We start from the raw sequence: 17,598 nt of genomic DNA on the forward strand, positions 1-17,598 counted from the left end.
ATGTGCGCTCACTACCTGCGGTTAAATTGGTCGAGGATGAACAAGGTCTACTGAGGACTAATGGTAGAGTGTGGATTCCATCTCGATCTACTGAACTTGTACGACGAGTGTTCATTGTGGCTCATTGTGGAGCACAGGGGCACCGCGGACGCCAATCTATGGAACTCCATCTCAGCCGATACTGTTATGTGGGCAATTTACGAGCTTCAGTGGATAAATTTCTTTCTCGCTGTCTACTCTGCCTACATACGAAAGGGGGGAAGGTGATACCAAGACCGTGGGGAGAAACATTTCGAGCAGAGAACAGAAATGAAGCTCTTCACTGGGATTTTTTGTACTTGGGTGATAGCTTTGGGACCAGCAAGTACCTGCTGGTACTGAAAGACGACTGCACCCACTTCTCGGAGCTGGTCGTCTGTGATTCACCGACAAGAACTGTAGCAGCTGAAGCACTGCTAGCGTGGCACAGCCGCTATGGAATACCCAAGACCTGGATCAGAGACAATGGGAGTCATTTCAGGAACGAAGTGATTGGAGATTTGTGTCGGTGGCTAAAGAGCAAGCAGGTGTTTACAGAGGCCTATTGTCCTTGGATCAACGGAACGATTGAGCGTCTGAACAGAGACATCTGGAAGGTGTTCAGGACGATGCTACTCGACTACAAGCTGGACACCAAGGATTGGACAGCGTTGGTACCTCTTGTTCAGGCCAACCTGAAACATACGGATGTACCTTCACTCGGCGGACGAGCGCCAGTAGCGATGTTCACAGGTTTGCCATGCCCATCACCGCTTGAAGTTATATTCGTGGACACTGAAAAAGGCCCAAAGAACATTCCGGTGGTGAACCTGAGTGCTATGCTTAAACATCAACTACTAGATCTTAGAGAGAGTGTTCAAGAGATGCACCACAAGATGAAAGACCAACGTGCAAAAAAGCAGACACTGCTGAACCAGAAACCAAGGCGTGGTGAGAGATTGGTCGACTTCTCAGTTGGTGACTATGTTTTAAAGTCACGGGTCGATGAGAAGGTAGGCAACAAGTTGCTGGTAACATGGATCGGACCCTTTGTCATCACACGCGCGGACTCACACTCATTCCGTGTGAAAAATCTCCTTAGTGGAAAGGAGAATGACGTACGCGCATCCCGTCTCAAATTCTACGCGGACAACGACCTGAACGTCAACGAGGAACTCTTGGAACACATTGCATCACAGGGCATCGTACTAAAGGTGAACATCATCCGTGACCATCGTTGGAATGACCGGATCAAAGACTACGAACTGCTGATGCATTGGCATGGTTTAGAGGAAATTGAAGATTCATGGGAGCCCATGCAGTCTATGCGCAAGGATGTAAGGCTCATGGTGGAAACTTATGCAAAACAGACTCATGATAACGACTTCATGGCAGCAGTGGAATCGCCGTAGCTACTTCGTGACCGACGGGTGCTGGCGAACTACAAAACAAACACGGGCAATCCAGAACATCGATTGGTAGATGCTTTAAGGCCATTGAAGTGTTGAAACCCGATTGTGATGGACTCCATTTGGCGAGATTAGCCTCGGGGGGAACTGTAGTAGGAGATGGCTAATGCAGAGCCAAATCTCGCTCACAGGAGTGTACAGGAGATCGAACACCAAGTACACTAGCTGGCGGTTAGGAATTCAATAAGATAGTTCAGGGTTGAGCTAGGAACGGGTTCTGGTTGAATGAAACCAGGACATGTGTTAGTCTAGCAGAAAGGAAGTGCAACAACCATGGTGCTGTTCACTTTTCCATTTGCTCAACGGAGCTCATTGGGAATACAATCGGCGAACTAGTCTTTGGAAGTGCCAGCTTCCCCATTTGGAGTGTGTTTGTTATCGAAACCCACTACAGTAACAGAAAAATATCATTTTGCCAAGATCGCTTATATTAAAGTTTGTATACCCGCTGGCGAGGGAAGATACGCTCTTTACATATTTCAAGAGAAAAAAACTGCTTATGCAGCACGTCGGGTTGGAGCAGTGCTGGTAAAAACTGTCTGATTAAAGACACATGTGACGTATATACTGTTAAAACACTTTTTACTGGTGTATAAACAGTATTTACGAAGAGGCTGCGCGTAAATACGAGAATCGTTTTGACTTGATTTTATAAAGGTGGCGTTTTTTTCCTCATCTCACCCACGGGACTTCTATTGAGAACGGGTTAGCTAGAGGTGCCTTGATCATGCGGCGCGGGGGCCAAGATCTGCAGTATTTTATGATGGACAGGCCAATGATATTGAGCTGTGACGACGTCCTTCGGTGCTCCATTGACCTGTACGGGTGATCGACGTGACTGTGGTGTCCAGATTATTCTGACGAAAGGGGCGAGCAGCCTTGGCGAGCTGGGCTTTAAGTAGATACGCCGAAAAAGGCGCTTTCGAAGCAGAGCTGTGGTCATGATGAGCATCGAGAAGGTCTTTGAGGCAAATGCTTCGTCAAGATCCACCAACGAGTGACGTATTGCCAAGCGTATCAAGTTGGTGTTTCTGGACGATGATTTTTTTTACTTGGATCGACCGGTTTTCGACACAAGGCTACCCAAGAACCACGTACACGATGTGATGGCAGTGAGTTGTATGCTTACAACGTTGCAGCTCTTGCTAAGTTCTGCGGAAACCAGCATCGTCTCGACCGCGCGGCGTATGGATTATAGCTATATACTCGCATGACGAGAAAAACAAAGTCTATATTGGTATAGAGGAGCGTCCAGTACCAATATCATTGTCTCGGTTTTTGCAATACCATCGACTATGGAACTGGTGTATGCCACGGTCGATGACAAGCCGGTGTGTGACCGGCTAAGTGGTGGACGTCAACATGGCCGCTAAGATGCTGCACTGTGGCAGGACGCGCTACGAGGACTTGAAATTCTTCACTGACCAAAGCACTGAGCTGATGGTGTTTGAAATGGGCTCGTGGTTCCGTGTGGCATGTGATCAAGACGTTACCGAGCATGTGACACATCAGAGACGACGTCTTCTGACAAACCAAGCACAATTTGCACCTAATTGACATTTTCACCGAGATGCCAAAGAAATTGGACGACCATCTTGCAGAAGCCAAAGAACAGAAGCCTACATGTATATTCAATGATTTGTCTATGATTGAGACATGGAACGACAGCCAAAACTTCTTCGACTGAGCTACCGCAAGGCGGGCAATTACCTGTTGACACTGGAGCTCTCGTGGAACATCTGCGGAGCCGTGCTCTTCTGGATATGACTCGCTGTCGTTACGCATGTGGGATGCCACCCCCATGGTGGTACTACGATGATTGTGTCGTTGCAGACTTTCTTGGACCATTTGCTTATCAAATTGAGCCTTAGTTTACAAGCAGCATTTGAGGAAACGTCAGCCAGGCCTACTTAAATACTTAAAGTACTCGTTTTATTACACTTTAGCTTTTCTAATTAAGCATTGCTCGTTTACTGTACTAACGGTAGATGCTTTCATCGTGAAAACAGCACGATGACGATCACACACCCCCGTATCAAACTTAATGAATGCGTAACCCGGGCGCGCTAGCAGTGATCACCTACTTGGAAAAAAGAGCTCACAATTCCGATCCTCTTTGGCAAACGCGGTGCTTCTCATTAGCTGAAACAACAATAAGAACGAGTGCATGCTAACTATCTCGATAGCTTGTTGTATGAGGTTTATCATCAAAGCCCTGAAAATACCTACAAACCGAAGACTCATGTAATGGAGATGTGGACCCTTCCCGGAATGCTGTTTCGAGTCGCCACTGGCTTACCAACTGAGAAGCTTGGATGTGGAAGCGCATAGCCAAGTCGCCAACGTCAGCACAGCTAGCACAGCATCTCAAAACGATGGCGGTTTTGAGCTACGCAGGTGTCACGCTCGGTAGATAAAACAATTCTTTCAGGGTTGCCTTCTTGCCTCGCATACCTGCCAGTGTTTTTTCTTGGGGAAATTGTGGATCATTGTAAGGTGGAATGGGTCGTCCACGGAGTCGAATAGAGTCATCCTCGCCATCCATCACTACGTCAGGTTGGGGCATAGCCAAGTCGCCAACGTCAGCACAGCTAGCACAGCATCTCAAAACGATGGCGGTTTTGAGCTACGCAGGTGTCACGCTCGGTAGATAAAACAATTCTTTCAGGGTTGCCTTCTTGCCTCGCACACCTGCCAGTGTTTTTTCTTGGGGAAATTGTGGATCATTGTAAGGTGGAATGGGTCGTCCACGGAGTCGAATAGAGTCATCCTCGCCATCCATCACTACGTCAGGTTGGTCATTATCAACATATTCTCCGAACATGCGAGATTCTTGTACGGCGCCGTCGATAGCTTGACGTCCATCGATCGCAGAGGTGCCATCTATTGATAAAGTGTCTGATATTTCATCAAATAACCATCGCCAATGTGCAAGGATGTCATTGTTGGCTAACATATTGCTGGAGTACTCAAGAGAATGTGGCGAATTGAGATTGGCTCGCTCTCCATCGACAGGTGCTACAAAAGCCGCATCGTCTTGCATCTGATGTGTGCCAGCACTCGAAAAGTTCAACCTTCGGCTCGGGTTCAGCTGACCAGGTAGATCTTCGCTCTTTGTTAGAGAATCCGGCATGCTCGATAAGCATTTATGTGGATAAATTGGGATGGTTGGACGGCTTAACGTACGGGCACCGTAATGGGTTGGAGCAGTCGAAGAGATGTTCGTGGAGAGATGGCGACTTGAAGTTTCATTGGAGCGAACTGAAACTTCACTTACTGACATATCCAATGCTGTGGGATCATAAGCCAAACTTTCGCTTCGAAAAGGACGCTCGTCAGGCTTGATGATGCGGCTAACGTATTTGTTGCCTTCACTATCTTCTTCCGTACGCTCATCATCGATATCATGACATTCAGCCTTGGTTGATTCTTCACGGAAACGATCTCGATCCCAAACAGCTTGGCGCATTGCTGCAGACTTGTTTGCTTTATCAGGTTTGAGGCAATTTCGCGTTGCTGTATGAACTCGCCCGACCTCACTGAAATACCGCTCGCAAGTCGCTGTATTTGCAGCGATTGACAGCACAGCAATTGCAAGATCAGGCAGGTTTGTACCTGCTCTTAAATCCCTGGCATACTTCCAGTAGCTTGCGGCATCCCCACCAAAGTCACGGATTGAAAACTGTTCGTCATCTTCGACATACAGCTCACGGTTACACCACCGGCTCATTTGGTCCCGAAGTCGACCCAGACTGCGACACGGAAAAAAACGCTGGAAATACAGTACCGCAAAGTTGCATGCTGCTGTGACCGATGAAATAGCTGTGCGAGGCAGGGCTCTAGCGGTATGAACGTGAAAAGGGTGTAAGAACAGCGCCAGCTAGCGGCTGTTCGCAATCTTGCCAGCGTTCTTACACAAGCTGAACTAGCTCATCCGCGTGCGGGCTTGAGACGAACCCGTCGAAAATATCACGGTAGCACAATACCACATCCACTAGAGTGTTTTCATCGCGCTGAAGAATATATGAAGCATTACAAAGGGGTCGTATCGTCAATTCAGCATCCTCCAGCGAGCTCCAAAAGGTATCATTTCTGAATACACATAAAGCGCGTGGGAGGTCTTTGTAATTCTGGTACCTCACCACAAATTGCTTTAACGCGGTCTTGACACGAAGTAAAGACGCAAAACAGCCTTGCATTGAGTTCCATCGGGTGTCGCAAAGTGTGAGCAATGCAAGAGGCTTGTCACCTCGAAGCTCGTATGTGCTAGCAATGACCTCGTTGACTCGTGGTAGCCACTTGGATGTCGAGCTGTTTAGGGACTTGACTGCAGCGGACGCTTCGTCTGCAACTGCGTAAAAACCGGTTCTTCTCAAGACAGCCTTGACAAGATTGTTGATATCGTGTGCGAAGCATTTGCCGAAATGAATGTTTGGCCACCGCAGAGCCAAGATCCGACGCGCTCGAGCGCACTGCCCAGCGTTGTCCGTTATGACGGCACCGATATTCCACCCCTCCCGATTCATCTTTATAATTAGTTCCTCCATTTGTCGAGCTATTGCGACACCTTCATGCTCAGACCCGACCCCGTGCATGCCCTGAATATATATTTTCCCAAATAGAGAAAGGTGCACACCAAGCAAATGCGTCTTAGCAATATTTTGCCAAACATCACTGAGGAAATTAACACGCCCTCCAGTGGACTCCTGAAGTTTGCGTAACGCGGCAGCACTTAGCTCCAAGAATTCCCTAGCGAAAAATTCCAAGATACGTCCGCCAAGAACACGTCGAGAGGGTATTGAGCCAATACACCGGGGATCCAGAAACTGAAAGAGTCGTTTTGTCGCGGGATGCTCAATGTACGAGTCCGGTAACGCCAGTGACACTTGAAACTCCAGCAAAAAGCGTTCAAACTGGTGCTGTTGCTGGGGGGGATACATGCGGAGGTACGTAGTTGAAAGCGACTCATCGGTAGAGAGGGAGGTGTGGCGTTGTTGATCGCTATCTTCCTCTTTCCGACGCTGATGCAGCGTGGTCATGGTTAGTGGAGGCGGTGGAAAAGGTCGTATTCCTGATGAACCATCTTCCTCAACGATATCATGGTAGTGCAAAAGGTGTCTCCTGAAATTCTCGACTCTCCCAACCATCGTGTCTGGCAAAGGGGAATCCGGCTCGCGGCTGGTTGGAGTTTGAAGCGTGCGCGCTTTTGATCGAGCTGCATGGGCAGCGAGACAGTGCTTGCAGCGAACGAAATAGTGACTCTTATTAGCCTTCACGCCGGAAACTTTAACAAAATGGGTCCGAGATGCACTTGGTGGTCGACCCATGGTGTGCTTGCTCTGCAAAAACAAAACACACATCATACGCTTCGGTTAAGCGCACAACTGAGGTTATTACAGAATACGTATTTGTGTACCGCTTTAAGTCTCCGTTGAGACGACTAGCCCTTAGCCTTAGATTTGACGAGAACGACTTGACTCTGGATCTCTAATTGCAAAGTGAGTTCTGTGGCACAGTCTGCGGCCGACTAGCAGATTGCCAATGGCAATGCCGAATTTTCGAAGCTGTCGACTCGACAGCATTGAAGTAGCAAAAACCTCAGCATACCTAAGGCATGCTGAAGGCATTGCCTTGTCCCAACGGGCTATTATTCGAGATTCTAAGATACAGTCTGTAAGCGCACTGGTACACTGTACCGTGTCTTTTGAGACCGTATAAACCGTAGTTACCGTATAAACTGTATTTTGAGGCGTTATTACACGTGTTTTTTAAAGGACGTATAAACACTCACTGCCAACACTGGTTGGAGGGGTTAACGACGAGTCCCTTCAAGATCTTCTCTAGTCTATATAAAGAAAAGGCGCATGGACCATAGCATTGTTTCGTCTACCCTGAAGATTATCTGTTGCTAGGAAGCTCACTGCGCTCGTTATGACTCGATCATCAACAACGGAGCGCAGCGGAGATGCGAGTCGTGAAGGTTCTAAGACTCCAGACGCAGTAGACGTTGAGGAATCACACTTAGTAGACGCCCCTGGAGAATTTCCAGACAGTGACGAAGAAGGCGAAGATGACGAAGAGACGGAGCTCGAACACGCAGCTAGAGCTGGAATTCGCCTTCTCGAAGAGAACGCACAGCTGCATGAGGAGCTGCATCAGCTACAAGAGCAATGTGCACAAGTTGAGAGTGAGAAGGAAGAACTACTTCGACTCGTAGCCGAGAAGGAGCAGCAGAAAACACAACTGTCCGAGCATCTGCGCGAGTGCATTCGAGAGAATCAGGGAGTATTATCCGAGCTTAGCAATGTTAAAGAGCAGATAGACGAGTTGAAAACGCAGCTCCAAGCTCAAACACAAGCTCAGACCAACCGCCGATCACCTGGAAAGAGACGCAACAAGCGCTTGTCTCCACGTCTCAAACTGCAGCTAGAATTGGGCCCGTCGTTGGGATGTTTCCCCTCCGCAGATGAGCCTCCTTCGTCGGAGGAACCTTCACCCGCGCACAGCGGTGGTAGTCCAGACAAGCAGGAATTCATTCCGGCTGTAAGAAGAAATTCCATGCCTACCGTACTAGAAAGTGACTCTGAAGTCGAGACCAAATTTGAGGAGGCACACCGTCGTAATAGTGTACTAGGAAGGGAGCTTGCGAGTGCTCACAAGCAAATCGGAGAGCTCAAGCCGCTCCAGCTTCAACTACGTGAGACTGACTTTGAAGTGCAGCTACTTCGTGCAAAAGTGGAAGAACAAGCCCGTGAAATTGCCTCTTCAGCCGAAGAACGAGAAGAGGAGCGCGAACTGATCGCAAGTTTGCGCCATACAATTGAAATCTACCAAAGTTTAGACGATCCGTGCGCCAGAAAGCTAGACGAGATGCGATCAGTGACTACCAGAGGAGACGACGATATACCCGTATCACCACGCAACTCGCCTCGCCGACTGGGAGACAGGAGTCGGAGACGAGTAGATGCCTCCACAGCCCCTTTACCGCCTCAAATAATACCAGTTGATAGCTCATATCCGGCTTTGGAGGAACGCTTCAGTCTTCGCGACGAGAACGACCGCCTGGTCGCTGAGCTGGATCATCTCGGTCAACAAGTGCTAAATCTCAAGCTCTTGGAAGGGATATCAAGAACAGTTCGCTCTCCTAAAAAGCCTCCGCAGGGTGGCACAGCCTTTGTTAACCTCTTTACGTCTTCACCAGTAGAAGCCCAAAACCTGGGTGAGTTACCTGCCAGCACTGTTGGTCCAGTGGGCTATGGAACCAGCTCACGACTGAGATTTCTGGAGCAACAAGCGTCCGTGTTGCAAGATCTACTTCTGCGATTTCGAGCTCAGTGGAAATACGAGTATGAAACACGACGCGCTGTCGAGAGCGACAAAGCAGACTTGCTTCAGCGCATGGAAAAGATGCAGACACTTCTGAGACGTCAGTGCGTTTCTTGCGAAAAGGAGCGTGAAGACTTGCTGTCTGAAGGTGACGACACTTCTTGGGAAAACTCGGCAGCAGTGTACGAAACCTTGGTGGATCACACGGCAGAGTGCCAAACCAAAGAAGAACAGGCTGAAGCCGAACACATCTGCTTCTCCATTTTGCGTCGCCTAGTAGACAGCTGGACAACCGACAAGGCAAAACGAATGCGGCTGCACGACTGGCTCACAAATGCCATCCGTGGCACAGGAAAGCGTCGTCCTCTCTATCTGTATGGCCTTTCCGGGGAGATTGCATCGGGGTTTCAGGTCTTGCTAGTGCCCATACTGCGACAAAAGTTTGGAGTCGAGGTGCAGATAGAAAAACGACTGCGAAATGTGATTGTGACCGACCTGAGGATGCAAATTACAGGAGCTGATGCAGATAAGGCTAAAGCTTGCTTACAACGAATCAGTCGGTCATTGCTTTGGCTTATCGACGTGGAATCTGCACTTATTGAAGAGCAGGACTGGGTAGGCGAGTATGCTCGTAAAAAAGCTGCCAAAATGTGCGCAAACATTTAGGCAATGGCAAAACTCGACGTTGAGTGACTTGCATATTCAAAATTAATGTTGTTTCACTTGCTCAGTTTAATCCAGTGACAACTACCGTAGTCATCCTTGCGCATCGCCATTCTTCAGACTACACTAGTAAACAAGTGCTGATCCTCAGCAGAATAAACCTCAGGCGATGTCAATGCTGTTTCGTCGCTGTAGGCATTCACCAACATCCGATAGTCTGCACGAATAGGGACTCGCTGGTTCAGTGCTGGTTGTCGATAGACGTTATCCAAAAAGAAAAACTTCGGTGCTGTAGGATCACGAAGGCCTCGCGCAGTATCCAGACGCACGCAGTCCGTCAACGGCAGATACTTGGCTACCGGTGGGTAGAGAGTGAGAACGTGGTAGTTGAACAACAGCACGATAACGATGAGCGCAACGATAAAGATCGAGGGAGTAGCTGCTTTTTTGAGTGACAAAATTCCGATGAGAGTGAGCTGAGCAACGACGAGAGCGATGATGCAAAACTTAAACATACGAGGCCAGTACGCTCCCAGAGCAAAACACGTCGGCTTGTACACACAGAGTACCTGCCGACGATAGACTATCTCGGCCACGAAGAAAAAAAACCACGTAAAGTAACAAACCAAAGGCGCGATCGGTGCAAATGTCAGCGTGACCAATAAAACCAGAAAACTATCGGCAAGAGAGTTCGTCGGGTCAAACGGATTGGTCTGTGCGATATCACGCAGACCCAACCACGGCGAATTGCGCTCACGTCGCGTGTGTTTCGGAGCCAAAAGTGCATAAAGTGCAGACAAAATCAACGGAACGACACGTAGCAACTCCAACACGAGGCCCAATCCTGTCTGCACGATCACGTACGAGATGAAGAACGTCGATTGTTGAGGCATGCTGCGACCAAGCATAGACACAAGTTTCTTCGGCTGATCCAGAATTTCCTTAAGACTGTCCAAGATGGTTCCGACTATCACTGTCACAAAAAAAATCTGGACCAACTGAAAATACGCTAGTTTCGTGAAGAGGGCAGCACGAACCTCAGTATTCGACGGATGGCCCTCTCTACCCGATAGAAAACTGAACACGATCGGTGCCAACGCACTCAACGCCACAAGAGCAAGCGGTGCGATCTGTTTGAAAATATCTTGAAGAAGCGGATATTCGTCGAAAGCCCTGTTCAAAAACGGAAGCGCGCGTCGAAGTGACTCAACTGTAGCCAGCGAGGCCACAAAAGCAGTGGGGATCGTCCAGAATAGCACAATTGTGGCCGAAATCAAGGACGACACAAGCATTCCGAGCGATCGTGTGCGATAGCGAAGCCCAATGTTGTTCCAGTTAATGTCGTCCACATGCGGTGCCGGCACAACAGTCATGCACTCTGGGTCCTTAGACTGTAGCGCCTGCTGTGCAACTTGTGCTGACATAAGCGACGAAAATGAAACAAACGCTGCTCTCCTCATCACCCGGATCGGTCGTTCCTTGCGAACTTGCTCACGCTCGTCCTGACTCATTTCTCTGTCGTGTCGGCGCGCTTTCTTCTCATCAATGTCGTCTTCCTCGTCACCTCCAAAACTGTTGTGCAATTCTTCTGCCCGTCCACGACGATCGATCAGTGGGGCCCTCTTCGAATCCTCGTGCTCTTTCGTCTTCTTTGACACTTTTTCCCAGCCTCCTCTAGATTCTGGCAACTGCAGTTCTTCGTCATCGTTAAAACTTCCAGTTTCGCGTTCCTGTTCCTCGACTTGAATCGCAAGTTGTTCCTGAGCGTCATCAATACTTCGAATCTCTCTCGCGACTTCCTCGTTTAGTGTTGCCAATTGGTCCTGGTAATGATCAATACTATCAACCTCGAAACCTCGACTTCCGGTTTTACACATCATCATCCGAATTCTCGATCTCCCCTCTCGATGTCGCGGTCTCATACGTGATCGCTCGCACTTTGACAGCGCATGTTCAAGAGCTCCACGTACTTTTTCACGTCGGTCCACTAACATCTCTAACGTGGCACATTCTAGCGCCACATACACGTTTCGGATCGACGATGGGAAAATCTTAGACATATATATCTCGAGCGTTTGGCGCGTTCGCAGATGCAGTGGCAGGTCATTGACCAGCACCGAGTACTGTGGTGCCTCCATCCTGCCCAACACTTCGTGACGATATCGCACGTAGAGCTTATACTCTCTGATTAACAGTCTCATCGCGTATGCTGCCATAATAAACGCTACGACTGTCGGGGCCCACAGTCTGTCATTCCCTTCAGGTAAATTACTCATGGAAATCCGAGTCAGTGGGTCAACTAGTCCTTGCTCGACTCGTGGCTGCGCAGCCGTTGCATATAACGGGAACAGCACCGCGGAACAACCCACAGCCAACAGTGCCAGCTTCTGACCAAGTCTCAGGAATCGAAGGAATGTCATCGTGTCCAATCCACATCGTTGCAAAATTTCATCGTCCGACACACGGAAACCTGCTGGAACCCAGTGAAACAGTCCATCACTGCGAGAATTCAAAGTGGACATGTTGAAAATATCTTCCTCTTGACGACGATTGTCGTAAGCGCGACGGAAGCGTCTACGAAGACTCTCGAATAGTATCAGTCCTGCTCCCAGTATTGAGAAGTAGATAGACACACTCGTCTTGATGGTGCCGCTCGGATTGGCGTTTGCTGCGGCGGCATCTTGCTGCGTCGTACTCATGGTGCTGAAGAACAAATAAGGGACGCGGCGATCCACAAAAGTTTAGCAGTCGCATTTTTATTTAAATCTGCAGTAATAGCAGTCCTCTGAAATTTGATAGTTTATATCAAGCGCTTTTATATATTAGACGATAAAAAATAAAGTCCTATTAATAACTGTGCTACTGTATTAGTCTAATGCATCCCGAATAACGTTGCTGCGTGTTAGTGTCTCGCAAGTAAAGCTAAAATATTCTGTGAGTGCCTGCTAGCTTTGGTATTTTAACTAGCCGAGTGCCGCCGCTACGCGGCGGGATAGAATGATTGTCGCTCCTTGTGTTTTGCCTCCGTTCCGCTCGCCACGGGCTGCCGATTTGGGCCGCCTCGCTGCGCTCGGCAGCTTTTAGGCCAATCGGGGCCACCTTCGCTGCGCTCGGCAGCCAATAGGAATATTAAAATTATTTTATCCAATGATTTGTTCGGAAAAGCGTGACAGGCACTACAATTTGGTGTGACGGACAGACAGGCTGCTGTATTTGATGCTTAAGATACTAGCGCTCTGGGCGCCCGCTCCGCGGACGCTAGGGCATGGTTGATTGGTGTAGTATGGGTTGACCACCTTCGCTGCGCTGCGGTGGGCTTAGAGTTTATACCTAGAGCGAAACTACATATAATAAATGTATACTGTGATCTAATTATGTTACGTTCCAAAACAACGCTGCACACAATATCCTTTAGTGCTCACATGTTATGGGAGACATAACCATGGTTTGACGTGATCTGCAAGATGAACACCATCTTACCCGGGAAGGTTTGGGCTATAATCCCATTTGAGCGCATAGCTTCTCGAATGAAACGAATCGGAGGCGCGCGTGCTGCAAAGGTAATATACGCTGTTCAGAAGACGGATTAGTATCTAAAATGATGCTACAAATTGGCCTAGAGTGGTGAGGAATCCCAGTTTAGCTGGAGTAAATACGCCTACTCAAACATATTACCATCTGCACGTCATCGCCGTGAGGCAGTCGACCCCATATCTTTGATTGCGACGGTCTATTGGAGCAAGGTTTGATCAGCTCCTCGCGCGAAGTATTTTTTAGGACAGGTACTATTTGCCAATGATCGCCACAAACACCAATATTATGCCTTGAAATTCTTTCCCTGAGCTCTGTATGATATTACCGTAGGGTCTTTCCACTATCTTCCGCATGCATTGATCTTACTTGCATAGCTGACGTACTTACGGACTTATTTGCATAGCTATTGACTGACAGAGTGATGTAGATGCTTTCCGAGTGTCATTTACTGGTTCCCATATGTATGCCAAACATACGAAGCCACATGGCTGTAGGCAAATTATCAGCTCGTAGATACCTTAGCCTTGAATCGAAACCTAGCTCATGTACATTAGATGAAGTACTTACGCTATCTATCTAACAGCCCGGCGTGCTATTTGATGTGTGAAAGTCCACATTAGAATGAGATTCGGCCTCAGTAGACACCACAAAATAGCCGCCAGTATACACTTTCACACGTAGAAGGGCCAGTGCGCGTTTGCACGACGCCGAGCACGCTGCTGCACAGCAAATCCTGGCTTTTGTTATCTGTGGGCAGCGTGTCTTCATTTGCTCGAGTTTAGAGCGGGTCCATGCTTAATAGGCTCCAAGGCATGGAGGCCTACCTAGCTTGCGCAAGCCGTACATCAACGGAGAAGAGAAAATTTGTCATTTTAAACGACTTAATTCAGTAAATCTGTGTCCTAGTAGCTAGCTTTTACATAGTCTTTGTGAGCTGAGAAAGCAGAGACGTCCTGGCTTGGTTGGCCTTGCTGGCATTGAAGCCACCCTTGGCGAGCGTCTCAATCTGCAGCAGGATGGAACTTGGCTTGTGCTGCTTGATATGCTGGGCGACCTTGTAAAGGTAGTGCAGCATATATATGCCGCAATCTACCGCATTAGTCTGGCGGGGCTTGCAGGTGTGAGAAAACCCCTGGCTGCCTCGAATCTCCCACGGCTCGTGTGTAGAACCGCAAACCACCAGTCCAGACACGCGAAAATATACTCCTTGTCGTGACCATTGTGAAGCGAGTCGATGTGATAATATATCTTTTTTGCGTCACTGCCATTCTGGATAATTACAACGCTCCAGTGGTCGTTAAACGCCACAGGCAGTAATACATATTTGTACCCACTCCAATCAAAATCACCAATTGTGTCGGGGGCGCTGGACTCCCGACCCGAGTGCTTGATGTAGGCGTAGTTAATGGCGGAAAATACAGCCGATCTTGCAGGTAACATGAGCTCTGGTTCGAATGTTTTGTAACGAGAGATACAATAGTCAACCACGGAGCTAGTAATCGGAGCTCCTTCCTTTACGCTGGCGATGTCATCAGCGAAGAGTGGAATCGAGACAAGCTCTGCGGACCTACCTGCGGCGTGAAGGTAGATGCGTACAGGGGTAAGTAGGTTATTTCGTGGCCGCAGGCTGTATGGGGCGGTACTCTGTTGCAGGAGCTTGGTGTCGGGATCTCCAGTTGGATTTTCAAGGCAAATTCGAGGCTTTTTTCTCTTTTCTGATTCCACCCCTGATTCAACGCTAGCCACTGGTCCTGGGAGCTCCAAGTCTGATTCCAACACTGATGCATCCAATGGAATCGGAGCGGAATCTCCCACTGATTTCGAGTTAGGGCCTTCTCCTGATTCGCAGAGAGCGACATCTGATACGGGGTATGATTTGTCCGCATTTGCATCTCCACTTGTACCAGCTTCCACGTGTAGCGCAGGATCACCGGCATTAACAGCAGCTATTGCGGCCCCAGCCTCTTCGCTACCGGGGTCGTATCGTTTCATGAAGCGTCTTGCTCGCGATCGTTGCGTTTCCTTGTGTATTATGGCAAATTCAGGAATAGTTCTTAGGTATCGCAGGAAGTCTGCGTAGTGCACCACTCCGTCCTCCCGCAAACTTCTGTCGTAGTACTCCAAGGCCTGAAACTCGTAGCTTGCCAACTTGTACGGCCGCCCCGCTCCCTTCGTTAGCTCAGGGGGTGCCAAGTGGGAAGAAGTGAGGAAAGTGAATGTTTCTTTAAAGTGAACCGGTCCGAAGGATTTTTTTTATAGTGACCGGTCCTATTCGGTTAAGTACTTTAAATTTCTAATACTATCACACAATGTAGCTCCTCATAACTAAATGACAGTGCTAAAATTATGTGCCAAGTTCTAGATGGGCTGCGGCTCACAATAATGCGATCTAGTCAATTTATAGTGGACCGAGAGTTCACAATTAAGTGACACTGGCACGTAATTGTGAACTCTAATGTTGACAATTATTTAACAGTTTACCTTTATTGTGAACACTTACTTGTCCGTACGGCAACATGTACTAGTAGACTAGCAACTCGTAACAGAGGTTTGTTTTACCGAGCGTGATGCCACGCTTAGGTAAGACTACAACTAGTACAAGACTTGTTCACGAAAGAATTCAAAGCAATGTGTCATTCAACTAAGGAAATGTTATTCGTATGCTGAGCTCAGCGTAGTACGTATTGAACATCTAGCGCTGGGGATGCTAGCGCAGGTCTACCACGCGTATGCCTCAAGGGCAGGGCCACCGTTGGTGTCGGGTATTGAGTGGTGATGTTCCACGTATCGTACTGGTAATTACCCGGAAGGCGCGTATCCCATGCCTCGGGGTTTACTCCCACCGCACCCGCACTCCAAATCTGGTTGGGAACGTAAGAATCTAGCATAAGACCCGAGGGATAGCGTATCGGACCGCAGTGCAAATGATCCAGAATCTAGCATAAGACCCGAGGGATAGCGTATCGGACCGCAGTGCAAATGAGGGTAGTGCGGGTAAACCTCCCGGCAATGTCATCTGAGTCCGCTGTATATTGGCACCAAATTCTTGATCCGAACTACCTTGACCTTGTACATTTCGTCGAATCCGTCGATCTTTAAAGTTTAGTTGGTATCCGTTGACGCCAGGAACGCTGAGACCGTACGCAGCGCGACCGCAAATAATGTGCGCGCAAGACAAAAACTTTTCATAGTAGTAGCAGGAGCACTGGTTGGAGTCTGTTCGCACCACCCACCCCTCTCTGGGCATACCAACGTGGTGGGCTCGACGCACTGACCACTTAACAGCAGACCTGTAAAAGCTCGCCGCCTTTTGTTTTTCCTCATCTTGAAGGCACTCGGGGGAAATTCACGAAGCGAGACGCTCACTGCTCAGAGGAACGTCGTCTGAAAGCGACGAGATGTCATTCACCTCTGTAGGGATCTCTCGATCATCGCCAACATATAAAACACGTAACACCGAAGGCGTGGGCGTAGCGTAGATAGCCACCCGACTCGTTGAAACCAATACTTTTGCCAATCGTGTAGCCTCCTTGGGCGGTGTAATTCGACCGCCCGCTACAGACGTGGGAAGGCATATAGAGTAGTCTTCCGTTATCGTCAGAAGTTTTAGCAGCAACCTCCTTGTGTCACACGCCTTGCGTTGTGTGTATCTCTTTATGCTTGCGTTGAAAACCTCACAGGGATTATTCGTAGTTGCAAAAGCCCCCGGCGAATGAAAAATCTGCCACCGCCAGAAGCGACTAGCGATCCATTGAATGTAGAAATAGTTCGTGAAAGTTTCTAGTCTTCCGTCCAGGAGCCATTCCTGAGAAATGCGATTCCACTCCAGATATAGAAGGTCCCTGCTAAGCGTGTAGTGCATATCTAGAGCACCGCGGTACACAACAGCTCGAAGGGCTGCGGCAAGGTGCTGCATACGCTTACGTACGTTGTATAGTACGTGGATAAAGCACATAAGGTAAATGCTGTTCTCAAACCCACTGATAGCAACTAATCCATTTACTTGAGCCTTCTCCGCGTCTCCCATCACAGCATCGATACGCAGTGCCACACCCAATCGCTCCCGAAAAACCCTGACGAAACTACCAACAGTCTCATAGTACTCACGCTCAGTTCGCTGGCTCACAATAAACATACTGGCTAGGTGGTAGATTCTTCGCCGGTCAGTAAAGCCACAGGTTATAACTGGATACCCCAGGTCACTGAGTTTGAAAGTTGCATCGAGGTGAAAAATCAAGAAGTTCTCCTTCTGCTGTAGCGCCAGAATAGTTTGCATGAGTTTCAGACTGGTTATACCCAAAATCAAAGGTTCATCGTCCTCGCCATTACCCACAAACGGAAATCCCCTTCCGTCCTGTCGGTTTCCAAAAACGAACGCCGACTCTGGGTCAATATCGGCTCTGGATGCTTTCGAAATGACCAGCTCGCGTGTCTTAAGTATTGAGTTCTTCGATCCGTGCAGCCATCGATTGTAACGACCGTTTCGCTGGACCTGGGCGCACGATGGAAATCCTAGCGCTGGGGAAGGAATCTCCGGTGCTCGCAGAGATTACTCCATATTAGCGTGATGGTACTGCGCTCTCATCCA

The 17,598-nt window shown here is 48.6% G+C and overlaps 2 protein-coding genes across 2 annotated transcripts; one reads left to right on the top strand and one right to left on the bottom strand.

The window, feature by feature from the left end:
* Nucleotides 1–7,399: 7,399 nt before the first annotated feature.
* On the top strand, nt 7,400–9,479 carry PITG_19673 (uncharacterized protein; the record flags this gene model as incomplete). The annotated part of the gene is made up of 2 exons (XM_002895843.1): nt 7,400–8,961; nt 9,433–9,479. The coding sequence occupies 2 exons, from the start codon at nt 7,419–7,421 to the stop codon at nt 9,477–9,479; spliced, it is 1,590 nt and encodes a 529-aa protein (XP_002895889.1).
* Nucleotides 9,480–9,592: 113 nt separating this feature from the next.
* PITG_19674 (uncharacterized protein) lies at nt 9,593–12,175 on the bottom strand (the record flags this gene model as incomplete). The annotated part of the gene is made up of 2 exons (XM_002895844.1): nt 9,593–11,747; nt 11,820–12,175. 2 exons carry the CDS (start codon nt 12,173–12,175, stop codon nt 9,593–9,595), a joined length of 2,511 nt encoding a protein of 836 aa, XP_002895890.1.
* Nucleotides 12,176–17,598: the final 5,423 nt, after the last annotated feature.

Source organism: Phytophthora infestans, genomic scaffold (genome assembly GCF_000142945.1).
Source record: "Phytophthora infestans T30-4 supercont1.127 genomic scaffold, whole genome shotgun sequence".
Taxonomy (NCBI): Eukaryota; Oomycota; class Peronosporomycetes; order Peronosporales; family Peronosporaceae; genus Phytophthora; species Phytophthora infestans.